Genomic DNA, 17,026 nt, shown 5'->3' with positions numbered 1-17,026 from the left:
AAATGAAACTTTACCTTCAAAGTAGTAATAAGACTGAGTGAGCTCTATCTACAGTACCTGCAGCAATAGTACTTTTCATGGTCCATGATAAGAATCCCTGTCTCTGTGATGTTTCTTGTTCAGGTGGTGATTGACGAACAAAGATTCAACTATGAATACCAAGGTTCTTTCAAACTAACCCAGTGAACAAGGTATAAAAAGAATTAAAGACAATGAATATACCTTTGAGCTTTGTGCAGTCAATCATTAAGATGCGGGAGATGGATCATTTCACCCAGACAATTCCTAGATCAGGCTGATGCCACTCTAAGGCCAAAAGTAACTGAAAAATCTACAGAGTTCAATGGTTAAGATGGGAAAAAATATACAGTATATTTGAGACAAATATACAGTATATCCATCATTTAACAAAGCTGGCCAGAAGGAAGCCATTGCTGAAATCCATAAAGCATTTGATTGATACTGCAAACACGTTTTTGTGGTCAGATAAGACAAAATTGGAACTTTTTGGTCTTGATTCAAAGAATAACGCTGGACATAAACCCAAAACTGTATGGTATAAAGTGGTTTGTCAAATGACATGACATGACCTGACAAACCCAACATAGCACATCACCTATTCTGTTCATCAAGCTGGGTGGTAGCAGCAACATGCTATGGGGATGCATCTCTCTACAGGAATGGATAGGAGTGAAGGAATACCGTATTAGAATATATACAGTATTCCAGTATATTTTAGGGTTAGGGAAAAGAAAGTCAGAAAGTTGTAGAGAAAAAAAAATGATGTTACGTTCCTAAATAATGCAACTTATAGCAAAATTACTTACAAAGGGGAATTAATATCTGTAATAAATAATGGAATTAGCTTGGGACACATCACCAAGATATAGTTCAGACACAGGTATATACATTAAATGTGATTTTGCTCTTTACAATATTTTTTCATTTCCAGAACAACATATTTCATGAATCAAAAAGAAAATTGCTGGTGTTGGATGTCTTCAAAAATGACATAAGTGCGGGAAATTTTTATGTCACTTTCCTCAATTTATTTGTGACTTTTTTAGTGCAAAATTACATATAATAGGGTGACATGTAATAGAGACTGCCTGTAATGGACAGTAATAAAGAGCAGGCAAATACTAGAGGAAAAAGTGTTTTAGTATGTTAAAAAACTGAGATGAGGATTCACTTTTCAGCAGGATAAAGCTTAAGGCCAAGTGCTACACTGACCCTTAAGAAAGTGAATGGCCTTGAATGGCCCATTCAGTTCTTGCATCTTATTACAAATCTGTGGAAAAACTTCAACTGCTATTCATAAACGATCCCCTAGCAACCTGAGAGGGCTTTATCAAATCTGCCATTAAGAACGTACAAAAACTGCACCAATCCAGTGTCAACATTGCTGATTGACCCAAAAATACATGTGGCTGAATTAGAGGCCATAAACGGGAAAGAAAAACAATTGACAGACCTAGTGAGACACATTTTTGTCAAACTCATAGGAGGTTAATGATTCAACTTACGTTTATCTGTAACAAGCCATAACTAAATACTCGAAAGCTACTCCATGCTAGATTGTGCACTGATGCTTGTCATATCTAAATACAAAACAGATTAGAACATCTGTCCTGCTACAATTCTCCACATCTTATACGGGGTTAACTTTGTTAAAGGCAATGTATAGGTTCATTTTAAAAATTGCCCAGAGTTGCTCAACCAGTGAAGGATTGCAGAATGAGCTCCATTAGTCCAGAGCCTGGGCTAGACCATTAGCAAATACCATCCCCAGAGTAGTCCTCAGATCTGCAGTGACTTAAGCTGCTCTAGACCTCCTGCCCATGGGTTACCACAGTGACTTTTGCAATCTGCCTTGTGCCTGGTGCCTGTAAGCTTGCAGTGTTTTCAATCAGAGCTGCATTATTGCTTTAATGGATTTAATTTTGGTGTAGCTGTTGTGAGTAACACTGTTACTCAAATTGGCAGATAGTATAAAGGTTTATATGGATGATCTGTGTGCAGCTTTCTTTTTTATTATGCAGGAATAAGGTCAGTTGTCTAACATCTGGTGACTCCAAATTAAGGTTATAGATTGGTGTATGAAGGCAAAAACAAGTGTCTCTCATTTTTCTTCCCACAATGAAAAAAAAAATGTAAATTTGGAAACTAACAAATTTAATTTAGCCATCCACGAACTACTTGATCCAATGCATTGCTGCAGGGAAACGGAGTCTATCCATTTAGCCAGTCTAGCCAAAGCAACAGGCACAAGGCAGGATACACCCTGGATAGGAAGCCAGTCTATGTCAGGGCACGCACAAATACACCTATTCGCACCTGTGCCAAATTCTCACAGAATCCAATTAACCTACTGGTATGTCTTTGAAGTGTGGGAGGAAAGCAGAGCACCTAGAAGAAACCCACGTAAACACAATCGCCATGCATATAGCAGCCGAAGGTTCAGAAATTTAACACAGGACCACAGTACTGCCAGATGCCAATACTAACCGCTGTACCACTTTACACAAACTTTATTTATATCAAGTTGTAAAAAATCACATATATAATCACTAAAAATACAGTTTTATTGTTAGCTCTTGAATATCAAGCTTACTGTGGCAAAGATAGAAAGTTTGTTAAAAAGTGCAAAAAACTTCCCGAAAAATATATTTTCTCTTTGACAGTGTTTAAGGTTTTTTAGTATCCTCAAAGTCGAAGTGATTCTCATTCTGAACCAGCTCGTCGTCTTCCTCCTTTTCCTTCATATCGTCAACAAGGTTCTTCAGTCTTCCCAAATGGTACAAGGCCCTGCAACCACACATTTTTTATTCAGGAGTCATGTTATGAGAAGTCAGTTCTCTGCAGTAGATATAATAAATATGTAATTAAAGGTATTATTATGCTGTAGAATAGAATGTCTGTTCCACCAATACAGTTTGTTGTCGAAGACTGATAAATGAGACTAATTTGTTTGAGGACTGGATTCCATAGGTCCAGTGTCATCTCTACTTACATTTGATGTGCAAGTCAAAGTTAACCCTCTCCTTGGGTTAAATGACTGACATTTATTCTCCCTCACTAAGCAAATCCTGATTGGAATAAAAAGTGTTTTTGTACTGTCCTGAGGCTTAAAGGAACAAAAAAGGAGCAATTTCAAATTCACAACTTGTTCACAACTCACAAAATATTGCAACTGAAGAAAACAATTACCTGAATGAACACTAAGATACCAATATATGAACAATATAAATCTATTAAACTAAAATCTAAATTTATGCAAGAATGTGCTAAAATAGTAATGATGGAATCGTATATTTTTAGTACAATCTCATCAAAATATGATAAATGCAGAGAATATATAGCTCTTACCTCTGCAAAGACTGACTACCCAGAGCTGTTTCATAATTCTCCAGTGTTGGTTTGGAGTTAATCTATATAAAGATAAAGATTTCACTTTTGTGGTTATTTTCACAGTTGACGGTTGATACCAAAGGAACTTTAATATTGTGACAGACAAAAATCCTCCTGCCTGTTCATACAAAAAAAGGAAGTCAGAAAAGGCATAGAAAATATAAGCCTTAGAACAGCTCCATCTCCTACAGCATGACACAAATGGGGCTCAGAAGACATGTAATTCCAACAGTACCATATACCTAGGATAATCTGCATTAACTAACTTACTAATTTTCTAAGCAGACTGCGAACACCTAGAAATAAAGAAGAAGAAAAAACAAGAAGCAGGAGACTGGAGGACGAGTGTTTGCTAACTACACTGCTCTCCAAAAGGGCCAGACAATTACACAAACAGAATGCAATCTGTGTGACTGAGATGCTCAGATTAGCTTCTTCAGCCTCTGGTGTAAGATGCAGTATTTGCACCATGGGCTTTCTACTGAAACAAAAACATGCAATAGGTGATAACAAATATAAACTGTACAAAGCATTGTGATTTAACAGAGAATAACAAAGTGTGCTTAGATTATTTAAAGAAGGTATCTCTTCCTGTAAATTTACTCCACCTCTATTAGCAAGGAGTATCTTATTTATTTTCTACACAACAAGGAAATGCAATGCACCGATTTGTCCCAGAGGTCCTTACCTTGGAATTGTCCTGTTGGTGCTGGCCTGTGTGTTCTTGGCTGACACGCTGCTCCACAGCCTGCAAGCTGAACAGCATGTGCTTCAGTGCCTCTACAGGCCCGGGATGCTTCCTGCTGCTGTAACCTGATGAAGAGGAACCTGTAACCTTTAATTAGAGAACAGATCATTAGAAATAAAACATCAGATTCTTCCAGCCCCATGGTCATCATTCATGTGAAGTCAAAACTTTAGAATTGAACACTGTAGTACTAGTGTTCAACTGGAGTATTAATACTGTATAACCCGTTCCTCATACAACCTTTCAAACTTCCCAATTTATAATACGTTCTATACTGTATGATGCATTAAACTGTTATTAGTTATTATGTTATTATTACAACTAATGGCAAATATTTTGTCTCTCTCTGAGAAAGCTCTTCAAACATGCATTAAGATGATGATGATGATGATGATGATGATGATGATGATGATGATGATGATGATGATGATGATGATGATGATGATGAACCAGGAGGCCCAAGTGGAAACTAAGTGCAAGTTCCACTCAGTAATAAGAGCCACTTCTTCAGCCAAAGGATTGTGGGTGTGTAGAAGAGGCTACCCAGCCACGTGTCTGAAAGCCGATTTCAACTTTGGCTTCTTCAAAGAAAGGGCTGGATGAGATCCCTGAATAAATTACTTACTAACTACTAAATGGGCCACCTTTCCTTTTGGGGGGACAGACTAAAACAAATAACAAAATGGAATACAGTGGACAAGGAATGCTCAAAGACTATAATGGAGCAAAAAGAAAAAAAAAACAGATCTAAGATTATGATCCCTGCTGTCAAATCTTAAAACCCAAAATACAGTTTCTAGCAAATATTCTATTTTACAAAATAAAAGTGAAATAACAAGGAATGCCATTTCTTTTCTACACAATGACGGGCCAGGAAAACCAGAAAAAAAGAAATATGTACTAAACTGATGAATGTAGAATGTAGTATGTTTGCATGTAAAACATTGCCAGCACCATGCTGTCAATAGACACGCTGTTCCAGTTAGACTTTGTGTGTGCTTTCACTGATATTGTAGGAAGCTGCTATGTTGTTTTGGAAGCAAGCACATTTCTTAGTAACACATTGTGCAACATGCTGAAATAGCATGCGGAACCTCTTAAGTTGTTTGTCGAAGTACTGCTGAAAGCTAAAATGACAAAAAAAGTGCTATACAATTCTTGAAAAGAAGACAATGAAGAGCTATTGATGAATTGCTTTACGTGATCTTTTAACACTTTTGTGTCATTCTTTAAATCACCGTGCTGCTTGATCCAATTTCCTTCATCTGAAATTATAAGATTTTGTAAAAGTTGTGAATAAGTTTGCTGAATTTCTACAAATATCCTCTATCTCTGTCAGTAACTAAAGGTATGGCATGTACTTGGTCACCATCTAGGTGCTGCAAAATTTCTCTCTCAGAATTTCCATGATATCTTTTGAATTTATTTAATGCACAAAAAATGCAACAGAAAACACTGAATCCCTAATTAAAGATGCATTGCAAATCACATAAGGTGATAAGTAGTAACCATCAAGATTAAAGGTGGTATCATATTTTGTGGAAGAGAGAGATAATTTTTACTCCTGTCAATGAGGGCTTGAGCCTCACTCACGAGAGCCAAATGAAACAAGCAGATCTGGGTAATAATGTTCCATACAGAGTCTTTCCAATGCACAGCTAATTCATGCAGGCTGAGGAAATGTGCTGTTTTCTGTTCTGTTTCTTTGTAGACAATGTTTTGTACTTGTTTCTAATTTTGGGGAAGACCTACAATAACGTGACACTGTGACTCCTGTCAGAGCTGCTAATTGCCACTCCTCTTTATCGGCTGATTGGCTGCTTTGCATTCAAAAGCCAACAAGCAATGTTTCTCCATTTCTTTCTTGTTTTGCTGCTTGTCTTTTGCAAATTTCAACACACGCTACCTATCTACCCCAAAATATAATTATTTTCGAGGCACACCTCCTTATCCTGATTTTGACTCTTTCTTTACATTTGATTAACTCTGAGTTAGGGATTATAGCATTGGCGCTGTTTTAATTTCTGTTCCATTATAGGCTATGGGCATTCTTTCTCCATTATAATCTATGGACTTTCTGTTTTGTCATTCATTCATCTTGAACAGGAGAAAAATGTGTTAAAAAGTCGTCAGTTGCAAGATGAAATGTCCTGCCTTTTCCTTTATCAGCAATATCCCCATTTATGGATACCAACCAAAACAACTAGAAAGTGTTTTCTGACTATATAAATGGAATTACTTTGTTACTCATTTTATATAGAATAAATTCACCATATTAGATAATAAAAATACATGAGAACCTTAGTAAAAGAGACCTAGTCACTTCCAACCTTGCTTAAGGTTAAGCATACTAATGTTGTAATGGGAAAATTAGGTTAGACTCCCTATATTTATCTTTAGAAGTATATTTTGACAAACCTCTCTGCAGTCAGACATATAGTTATCCATGAGCTTGCTTCTTGCTGTTTCAGTAGGATTTAGAAGTTCTTCAGCCTCCCCTACTGGCACTGGAGTCTTACTATAAGAAGAGGAAAGAATACAGCTCAGTTTTCAATGGCACATATTAACAACAGGGGGTGCTTTTTTGCAGGAATCTAGACTTGTATAAAAGTAACTTGCAGATTTAGCACGAAGATCCAATTGTATATATTTAAATGGTTAGACCTTAATAACAGTGCTAAAATACATGGTATTTCTTATTTACAACTGTATCATTGAAAATCTCTGCACTATTACTAGTGATATCGTCAATCTGAACTTGATTGAAAAACTGACAAAGAAGAGAGAAAGCTGTGATCGATGAATACAGAACAATAAAATATATCAAGGAATTCAAACAAGAAGAGACCATTTCGCTCATCTTGCTCTTTTTGTTGCTGAGTAGTTCTGGGTATTACTTCAATAATAACAAATCTTTATTTAACCTCACAAGTCAGTTGAGGAAAAATTTACAATGACACCTGGATAGCACTTATTTAAATTGGCACTATATTGGTGCAATCCCTGTGGAGTACCTTGCTCAAGGGCACAACAGCAGAGTACTAGGCAGGATTGTAACCAACAACCTTTCAATTACAAGTCGAGAGCACTTAACTGCTACTCCACACTGCTTCACATAGGGCCGCATTGTATAGTCTATTTCTCTCTGTTTTGCAAAAGAGTTCATTCTGTAGACTTAAGATTCCATAAGAAGATTCAAAGAAGGATTTAAATCAATGATAAATACGATCTGAATACAATGGAAGACACACTAACAAAGAGATGGTGGGATTATCCCAGGAGCGATCTGCATCCAGCACCTCTTCAGTCTCTGGGCTTCCATGTTCTTTCTCAGAACGGCTCAGCCCCAGAGATGGGGATGCCAGAGCCTTCTCAGCTTTCTGGATAAGTAACTCTATCTTGTCATCTGAAAAAAAAAAACAACAACAACAAAAACCTCAACTAGACTTTTATTACAAGACTTATAAGCAGTTTAAAGAATTATATAAAAACGAACACTGTGTAAATAAGTGAACTTTTATTTCAGCCTTATTTTAATATATGTATCCTGCTTCCAGTATCTGGGTGTCCTTTAGCAAAAAAAACCCAATGAACTATTCTCTGAAAGAAAAATTCACATGAGCTGCTGTAAATTTACTTTCTCTCTTACTGTACCTCTGAAGGGCTCATCATAATTGGCAATTCTTCTTGTCTCTTCAGAAGCCAGATGTCCAGCAAATGCTTCCCTCAATTCAGGCAGTGAATTCTGACCTGCCTCTTCCTTAAAGACAGTACAGTCATTCTTCTGTAGTCCAATTCGTCGCACAGACTCACTGGTTGCCCTCAGACGGTCATCTGTATTTTGCTGTAGTTCATAATAAGAAGCTTCCAACTCTTCAAGCCAAGATGGGATTTTGGGCTGGGTGGTGGGCCTCTGTGTATGACAGAGACTCTGCCTGACCTCTTTCACAGCTTCATCATTGCCGCTCAGGTCTGAAGCAAGGTCACAGTCCTTCAACCACGCAGGGTATTTCATGTCTGGGACACTAGTAATCCCCGAAAAATCCATTTCTGACTTCTGGCTAGTCAGCCACCTGGGATAATTATGGGCAGAGTTGGTGTTGAGTTTCCTTTTCTCCAAGTTAAGATGAGTTGAGAGGAATAGTTTGTGTTTCTCATATGTAGTAGTTGTGTGACCTGACTGTGTACACAGAAAGTCCTGAAGCTCTTGATTTCTTACAGCCTTCTTCTGGTGCATGTAAGTGTCCTTCACTAAGACCCCATTAGATGTCCTTGATGTGTGACTGGGGTCAGCGCAGGATCTCATACCGGACCTAGAATGGGAAAAGGCATCTGGATGCTGTCGTCCAGATCGTGACAAAAATACAGAGGTCCGGGTAATCGGCAGTGAGCCATCTGGGGGGAGGACCAGGAGGTCATCTGTGGTGAGACTGAGAAGGTCTGGGTCTCTGGTGCGACGACTGTCAATGGGAAGATCCAGAAAATCCAGCTCCTTTTCTGACAGCTTCTCTTTAAGAACTGAAGAGAAAGAACACAGAGAACGGTTGCTACAACAGAAGTCTAAAAAAACAGTTCAGACTTAATAGGATCAAGAACTTCATTTGTCTTTTTCCCCAACACAACAAGAAAATGAATATGTTGTTGCCCAAATTTTTCACATTTTCCAAAAACATTCACCTAAAGCCTTTTTCTGCCTTGTGTTTGTCAATGCTAGTCTATATTTTATTTAAAAATCCCTTTGATAGATGTCCTGGCAAAAGTCACACTGAAGCGAAAGGAGATAGGAAGTTCAAATATTACATCTCTATTTTTTTTTATGCATAAACACTTCAAATTTGAAAGAAAACAATCGCATTCCAGCTTACCATCCTTGTTCCTGAACCTTGGTCTTGACAACACATGGCTGACAGCGTCCTTGCTCAGCTGATGTTCCTCTTTGGCTTGATCCGCAGTGCCCTGGCTCCTCTCGAAGTCTTTAATGTAGGCGTCCAGGGCCTCAGTGGCCGACCCATACCGCCTGTCTTTGTACGTGATGGAGGGATGGGAGGCGTCTGTGTGCAGAGAGCTCCTCAGGTATCCAGAGCTTGCCAGCAGTGATGTGACAGTGGATTCGGGGGAGTAGAGGCTGTCAGCCACACTCATCCTATCTGCAGAGCTTTCAAAGAGCTTCTCATCTTATCCTAGCCTTTAAAAACAACAACACTGTATTCATATACACATTGGGTTCAAATGCTGACTGTTTTTCTTAGGGTTAGGACAGGTCAGTCAGTGCTAACCTTAAGACTTAAATTTTTAATGAGAACCACAGGGAAAAATTCCACCACACAACCCTTTTTACTGTGAACTGGTTTATGAATAAACTTTTTTTGTACTATCACGGCAACTTAATTTTAGTAAAATATCTTTTGGAAGCTCAAAGGACAAATAAAAAGGTGCCTTTATTAAATTCCGCAATTTGTTAAGTTAAAGAATGTCGTCTTAATAAAGTGAAGTTTAGGTTATGCTATTTTCACTGTCACAAAAGACACGGACTACACATTAGCAAAAATAAAAGCATTTAAATACAGTATTTACATATGCAGTTCCATAATTCCCGCGTCGACAGTTCAGAAGAACCATACAGCAGCTTCAGACAGGCTGTTGAAATGCTTCCAATCATTAAAAAAAACAAAGAAACGCAAAACATGTTTAATATATACATATATATATTTAATATATAAAAACTTCTTTAATTAAAATTGACTCGTTTTACCTCCATTTTTAAAATCAGATTTCAAAATACATTATTTCCTCTTGCACACTTCTCTAACTGATGTAAACGCAGACTTCCGCCACCCTAGGAAATCGACTACCTATCACGTCGATTTCAGGCAGAAAAAGTCAATTCTGGAAATCTCAGGCCAACTAAAAATGTTCCATGAGTTTTCATAGATACTGCTAAAGTCACTTATAAAGAAATAGGTAAAAATAAAAATAGTGGGATGTGAATTTTAGAACTGCTTTAGATTGTATAGTTATTGGTGTATTATTTCTAATTCTATAATAATTGAAGATTCGGCAACCTGAATTAATTGTACCCGAGAGAGAAAACGGACAATGTATTAATAATGCATTGCATAAGTTTTATGATTAACCTTATTTAATTTATTTAATGGATTTAGGCGAATTAGCTTGGTTTGGTGAAATATAGATACAGATATTGTGCAAGGTAGTCTATTTAAAATAAGCACATATTAGGTATATAACAGAAATTAGATTCCTATTTTATGTGCTCAGATTAAAAAAGAACGAAAATATGGACAATAATCGATTTTTCCTCTGCATTTCCACGTATACATATGACCTGTGTCTGGTTGGCCACGGGGATAGTATGGAGTAGTAGAGTTTGTTTTCTTGTACATTTTACGCTTCACATCGAGGTAAAACATTAAGTACAAGAGCAATTTGAAGGAAAACTCTTGGCTTTTTGCGTAATTGTAAGAGTCAAAAGTCCAGGTAATAATATGAAATATAGGAACTTATTGATTGGGATAATACTGATACTCTTGTGTCTATTTTTCGCAATTTTTGTTCATGTAAATTGAACTGTCTCGAAACATTTGGCTTTGGGTCGAGTTCAGTTCACTTAAACACGCTATACGTTGCTTAGTAGGTTTTTTTTATATGTGATTTTAATTTTGTTTTCGATAGCAGTGTAAAACACAAGCACTAAAAGCCATGAATAGCTTCAAAACGATAGGTGGTTGCAAATCGCACCAGGTATTTTTAATATTTTTTTTCTTTTTCAGATTAAGGAATGGATTACCATCAGTCAGCAGAAGAACTTGCCCAGAAGATATGGTCATACAATCAAGATGTGTCTGGTTGGACAGTGGCAAAAAATTCAGTAAGGATTCCATGTTACATTCAATGGCAATATAAATTCAGGTAGTGTATCCTTTTGAAAACAATGAATATTGGTGATGACAGACAATGGTACTGAAACAATGACACTATAAAAAGTCTGATTTGCTGAGCTAAAATGTTCCTTCATAGAAGGGACTTTTTTCTCGTCAGTGTTACCTGCGGAGTGACGGTCTTGCAGACTAAACATGATATGCATCAAATTTCTTCAGAAACCTCACTGCATAATCTGTTCTGCATATGCCTGTAAATGGCAGCTTTTAGAATGGTAATTTTAGGTTTCCTGCAGTTTAGTTATTATTCGTTTTCTATTATTTATCCATTTCACTGTAGTTTTCTTAAGATGTTCTGATGTTATCACTGAGCAGTGTTGTCTAACTGTGCTGTTACAGAGGAATGTCACAGTGTCATGGAAGCCTTCCGGTGAATACAGAGGAAAATTGTAAGTTTTTCAGGTGAATCTTAAAGGTCCATTTTCACATGGGAAGGGTCACTCTCAGGTTTATAGTATGCAGAGGATAGCCAGGTGTAGAGGGTGTATCATCTCAAGTATTTCTAAAACTGCTGTTTATAAGGGAGAGATAGATGGAGTATTTTGGGGAATTAGAAGAAAGATTTTTCTTTTAATGGCCTAGTTAACTCCTCCACCCCCCCACAAACACTACATTGGTAAGATCTGTTGTGTGTGCTAATTGTCTGGTTTTATACTAAAATGTTTCAGTGTGTTTAAACAATGCTGCAAGAAGTACAAGGTTACATGTCTAACAATGTACACCTTAATACAAAGGAAATATTACTGTATCTGCTTCTGCACCAGACAGATTATGCTGTTATAGACAATCAAAAATTGGCAGTCCCTTTTTTTCTTAAAATCATTTGTGAAAGATAGGTTCAGTCAACAGTCCAGGTGATCACATATTCACTGTACATTAAGAGTTTACTTTGTCAGAATGGCTGAATTGTTCTGCACATTTTATGTCTGATTACAGGTACCGTGCTGAGGGTATAGTAGAGGATACACCTGATAACATCATTCCCTTCATGTATCTACCAGAATACAGGATACGCTGGGATAAAGCACTCAAGTCTTACACACTCTTAGAGAGAATTGATGAGGTAAAAATTGTGAATGCTGAAAAAAACTATAGTGTATATATTAAGAGCATTAAAAAAAATGTGATTATAACTGCAAAAAATTCCCAAAGTGATAATCAGAAAAATGACAAATCATTTTTGTAGCGTGTGTTATTGAATCGACATGACATATAGTAGGTCAATTCAATCTTCTGACTAGCCTGTATGTTAATATCATTGGAAGCAACATAAGCTGTACATCTGTAGCACATGCTTTGCACCAGGATGTAGGGGCTGGCTTGTCTTGGGGGATTCTGTCCCTTTCGTCTCACAGAGCCTAGAAATCAGTTCACTGGTCATGGTGCCCTAGATACCATACATCATCCCACCTCACCCTACAAGTGCTCAGTGATTCTCAAGGCTAGCGAATAGGGCAGCCGCACCATAGTGTCATATCCCTGTCTCACAAACAAAGCCATTGTTGTTACACAAGCAGCATTAGAAAGTATATTGGCATACTGGAGTGACGTCCTATCAGGAGCTCACAAAACCAGAAACAAGTGAGGTCACTGGATCAGTGGAGAGCTGTGCAGTGAGGTTGTCATCAGTCACTGCAAGTGGAATCTTGTAGGAACTACAAACTAATGCCCAGAAAATCACACATGGACCTACCCACTTATTTATCTTGGTGAGGAGTCATGATGTGTAGTCTTCCAGATTATCTTCTATTACCGATACTGATGGGCTGTACGGCTCAAACATCTTGCAAGGCTAGACAGTGAACACCCCTGATGGCAAATGATGGTCCACCCTGTGATGCACTCATAGGATTAACTGTAATAATCCAAGATTTTAAATGTTGGTGTCCCAATAACTCATTGTTATATACTTTATAAATTAAAGAAAAATTTAAATAATTATTTGTCAATACACAATCTATTCTTAGACATCCTTGGCTAAACCACGTTGTTCTCTCTGTGTGCCTTACTGACATAAATCATTTTTCACAGAACACTGCAATTTGTCACACAGTAACCCACAGTTATGGAATGGGTCTGATTTCCTCCCGGGACTTTGTTGATCTCATAAGAGTGAAAAGATATGAAGAAGGAATTATAACAACCAACTGTAAGTAGTTTATATGAATCTTTTAAACGATAACTGCCTTAAAAGTTAACTATTCATAATGTGTCTCTGCTTGCTTTAATCAAGCCATACAATTCACAGTCCTCCCTGGTGCTGTTTTAAGATACAAGTATAAATAAAGGCATTAGAAACATGAGTAATGCTCTTGGTTTCAATACACATTTAGTGCAATTTTAATTCCTCTAAGTAAGAATAAACAATCATCTTTTTGCATGACTGTTGTTTGATCTCTAAGTTAGATACTTGACCTGTAACGCTAAAGCCTCTTAGATACTCTTACTTTTTGAAATGCTGGGTGTGGCCTTTTCAGAATAAGATGGTAGTGGATAGAAGGTTTTCAGCATTTTTTATACAAAAATAGTTTAGTAGTTATATTTTAAACCTTTATTTAAACAGAAAAATCAATGAAATAATTACAATAAACCCCTTGAAAGTAGCCATTTATACAGTTGTATGCAAAAGTTTGGGCACCCCTGGCCAAATTACATGTTTTGTTGATTTTCCAAGTGAAAATAAGTTAAAATAAGTTGCCAGCAGCCATATCACTCTGCAACTCACAACTGGCAACCCACTGAAGCTAAGCAGGTGTGAGCCTTGTCAGTACCTGGATGAGAGACCTCCTGGGAAAAACTAAGGTTGCTGCTGGAAGAGGCGTTAGTGGCGCCAGCAGGGGGCGCTCACCTTCCGGTCCATGTGGGTCCTAATGCCCCAGTATAGTGATGGGGACACTATACTGTAAACAGGCGCCGTCCTTCGGATGAGACGTAAAACCGAGGTCCTGACTCTGTGGTCATTAAAAATCCCAGGGCATTTCTTGTAAAGAGTAAGGGTGTAACCCCAGCGTCCTGGCCAAATTTCCCATTGGCCCTTACCAATCATGGCCTCCTAATAATCCCCCTCTATGAATTGGCTTCATTTCTCTGCTCTCCTCCCCACTGAGAGCTGGTGTGTGGTGAGCATTCTGGCGCACTATGGCTGCCGTCGCATCATCCAGGTGGGGCTGCACATTGGTGGTTGTGGAGGGGATCCCATTACCTGTAAAGCGCTTTGAGTGGAGTGTCCAGAAAAGCGCTATATAAGTGTAAGCAATTATTATTATTAACACAACCTCTGCAGCAAACAAACATAAAACTTGATTTCTGCAAATTTTAATGCAATAAAATTTAGCTTTACTATTTATTTGCTGAATTTAACAGATTGAAAAAAAAACAGTGCAGTGCAAGAAGTGCTTGCCATGAATGAACTTTTTCTGCACTGCAGGCTTTTACAAACCCCTATCAAATAAACCATGGTCAGACAATGACCATATTTAAGCCAAACCTCATAAGACACAGCAGGAATTAGTTCTCTCTAGTCTTGGTTCTTTCCATGTCTTGTGTATAGATACTGTAATAATTCCTTGACCCGTGCTTTTGTTTTTAGCTGTTAGTGTTGATTACGCACAGTGCCCTCCTTCTCCTGCTCACATCAGAGGACACAACAACCCTTGTGGATATGTGTGCACACCGCTACCGAAGTAAATATATCTTGCTTCTGCCCTTTCTGCCCTTTGTTTTTATACTTCCGTGCTTGGAAAACACTCAGGTGCTTTTTTTATGTACAGAGTAGAAACCTTAGTTTCTACCTTAGTTTCAACAGTGTAGAAGAGTTTGAAACCTTATTACCAGATATAAAACAGAGTGCTTTTCTTCCATGCATAAAAAGTGACATATTATAATTTCATTGTGCATCACATTTGTTATTCATAGGTAAGCTGTTTATAGGTTTATCAAAACATACTCCTCATTCAGTGGCTGCTTTTTTTAAGTGCATGTTAAAATCATGTTTTGAGTGCATGTACACAGTGTAGTATTGTCACTCTTTAATTATGTTCACTGTGCCTGCTCTTTCAAATCATAAAACAAAACATTTTATTTCTGTCAGTAGGCTTGTGATCCAGTTTCCCTCTTGAATGTATTTCTTTAGTGGGTATCATTTTAAGGACAAAGAACTACATCATTTATAAAGTCAAATTCTTTTTATCTGTAAGCATGATTAAGTAGAAATTCACTGAACATTATACTGAAAGTGCTATGAAAACTGGAGTATTGAAACTATTCTTTAAATACTGCTTACAGAGCAAAGTGTTTCAAATTTAAATACTGATAATGCTTCTTGAGGTCTTAAGTCAGTCCTGATTTCTGTCAGTTTGTTCTTTCATCATGTTGTGTGAGCACAAAAATAACATGCAATTATAAAAAGAGATAGCACAGCAATAAAAACGTGTCTAATGCTAGTATGTGCTACTTTTAACTTTGAAAACCGCATGGCGTGTTTCCAGATTTAATAACTTAATTCCTTTCTGTGTTTTTCCATTTCTGTTTCATGGAAAAATGACTGTTTTTGTATTTACCCGATAGGTCCATTACACTGAAAATGGGAAATTCTATGATGTCTGTTATGATTCCTTATACATGTCTTTGCATTCTTAGGAGTCCAGGCCATTCCAAACTAGTGGTGTTCATTCAACCAGACCTGGGAGGGATGCTGCCACAGTCCATTGTGGAGTCCGCTTTACCAAACAACCTTATCAACTTGATCAATGACACACGCACTGGAATAAAGACCCTGAGCTGATGATAAAAGACAATGAAAGTGCATTCAGGTGAACAAATAACCTTCCTTTTGAAGTCCAACTTATCTGAAAATAGTATTTATGATCTGGAGTGATTTCATTTGTTCTGCAGATGCATTTCTGTTCCATATAATGGGTATTTCTTCTTTCAAATGAAATGAATCAACTTTTTATATTTGCTGTGGTTGACAGTGTATTGTCTGTGTCCAGAATGATGTCTTTACTTCTGCAACAAAGGGAAAAGTGTTGTTTTCAAATAAGCAAATTATGAATTCATTTAATTTCAGTGTCTTTCCTTGATACCATAGGTGATATGATAGCTGTAGGATTATATTTTGGGTCAACTTGTTGGTAAGTCCATATTGTAAACAAGTATCATAACATTTTAAAAAGCAATAATCATTCAGTATTTGACAGTATATACAAGCCACCACACTAAAAGAGTTTGGGATAGTGTATTACCCTGAGTATTTTAGTATTTTATATCCAGTCTACATCCTGATTAAAAAAATAGAAAAAAGGATCTCAACGATAATGCTAATTTAAATGAAAACATGGTGTTTTAATTTTAAAATAACCGTATCTTCGTGTTTCCTTTGTAGTTTTGCACTTTTACATGATATCATGTTACTGCCTTTTATGTATTCTCTGGTTCTTTTTTATTTGAAGCATAAGTATCATTTTAATGCTGTGCAATAAATATATTTTATGATCAAAAAGATACAGGTTTGGATTGAATGTATTAAAAAAACAGGATCACAATGCGAATCAGATGCTGCAGTTAAAAGACCTTCACACATTTGTTTCCAAGAAATGAGCCTTACAAAATAAAATTATAATTCTTTTTCATCCTCGCCGTCAGAAACACAAAGGAAATGCTGCAGAGTATAACATAAATTTATCTGAGACTCCTCAAAAAAATCAAAACTGATTTTCAGAAAGATATTGAAAGTTATATACACCTTCATTTCAAACTGTAAGAAGTGAAACAGAAGCTTACCGATAGTGATGGTAACAATGTTCAATGAAGTAGACTGGAATTAATAACTTAACACCAAACTCACTGTACATCACTCATGGGTCCTGGTTGGAACAAGCTACCCAGTCAGCCATATTGTTGAAGCCAGTTC

At 37.1% G+C, this 17,026-nt stretch overlaps 2 protein-coding genes across 6 annotated transcripts; one reads left to right on the top strand and one right to left on the bottom strand.

The window, feature by feature from the left end:
* Positions 1 to 2,564: 2,564 nt before the first annotated feature.
* On the bottom strand, positions 2,565 to 10,025 carry c4h18orf54 (chromosome 4 C18orf54 homolog). 2 transcript variants are annotated; one of them, XM_088630334.1, is made up of 9 exons: positions 9,912 to 10,025; positions 9,734 to 9,807; positions 9,025 to 9,344; positions 7,814 to 8,677; positions 7,415 to 7,565; positions 6,578 to 6,677; positions 4,100 to 4,246; positions 3,370 to 3,431; positions 2,565 to 2,808 (listed from the first exon to the last, which is right to left on the bottom strand). In XM_088630334.1, the coding sequence occupies exons 3-9, from the start codon at positions 9,299 to 9,301 to the stop codon at positions 2,688 to 2,690; spliced, it is 1,722 nt and encodes a 573-aa protein (XP_088486460.1). In that variant the 5' UTR covers positions 9,302 to 9,344; positions 9,734 to 9,807; positions 9,912 to 10,025; the 3' UTR covers positions 2,565 to 2,687. The 2 variants fall into 2 exon arrangements, with proteins under 2 accessions (XP_088486460.1, XP_088486461.1); XM_088630335.1 differs by lacking the exon at positions 9,734 to 9,807 and having other exon boundaries at positions 9,912 to 10,002.
* A 164-nt stretch (positions 10,026 to 10,189) lies between these two features.
* Positions 10,190 to 16,617, top strand: LOC148673642 (stAR-related lipid transfer protein 6-like). 4 transcript variants are annotated; one of them, XM_088630338.1, is made up of 7 exons: positions 10,190 to 10,578; positions 10,948 to 11,045; positions 11,455 to 11,517; positions 12,052 to 12,178; positions 13,147 to 13,264; positions 14,705 to 14,798; positions 15,754 to 16,617. In XM_088630338.1, exons 1-7 carry the CDS (start codon positions 10,498 to 10,500, stop codon positions 15,896 to 15,898), a joined length of 726 nt encoding a protein of 241 aa, XP_088486464.1. In that variant the 5' UTR covers positions 10,190 to 10,497; the 3' UTR covers positions 15,899 to 16,617. The 4 variants fall into 4 exon arrangements, with proteins under 4 accessions (XP_088486464.1, XP_088486466.1, XP_088486468.1 ...); XM_088630340.1 differs by having other exon boundaries at positions 10,198 to 10,654; positions 10,948 to 11,086; XM_088630342.1 differs by having other exon boundaries at positions 10,212 to 10,654; positions 11,455 to 11,504.
* The last annotated feature ends 409 nt before the right edge of the window (positions 16,618 to 17,026 follow it).

Source organism: Lepisosteus platostomus, chromosome 4 (genome assembly GCF_059453375.1).
Source record: "Lepisosteus platostomus isolate fLepPlt1 chromosome 4, fLepPlt1.hap1, whole genome shotgun sequence".
NCBI classification, from domain to species: Eukaryota; Metazoa; Chordata; class Actinopteri; order Semionotiformes; family Lepisosteidae; genus Lepisosteus; species Lepisosteus platostomus.
The sequence above is the reverse complement of the archived record's forward strand: the minus strand, read 5'-3'. Positions and strand labels throughout refer to the sequence as shown.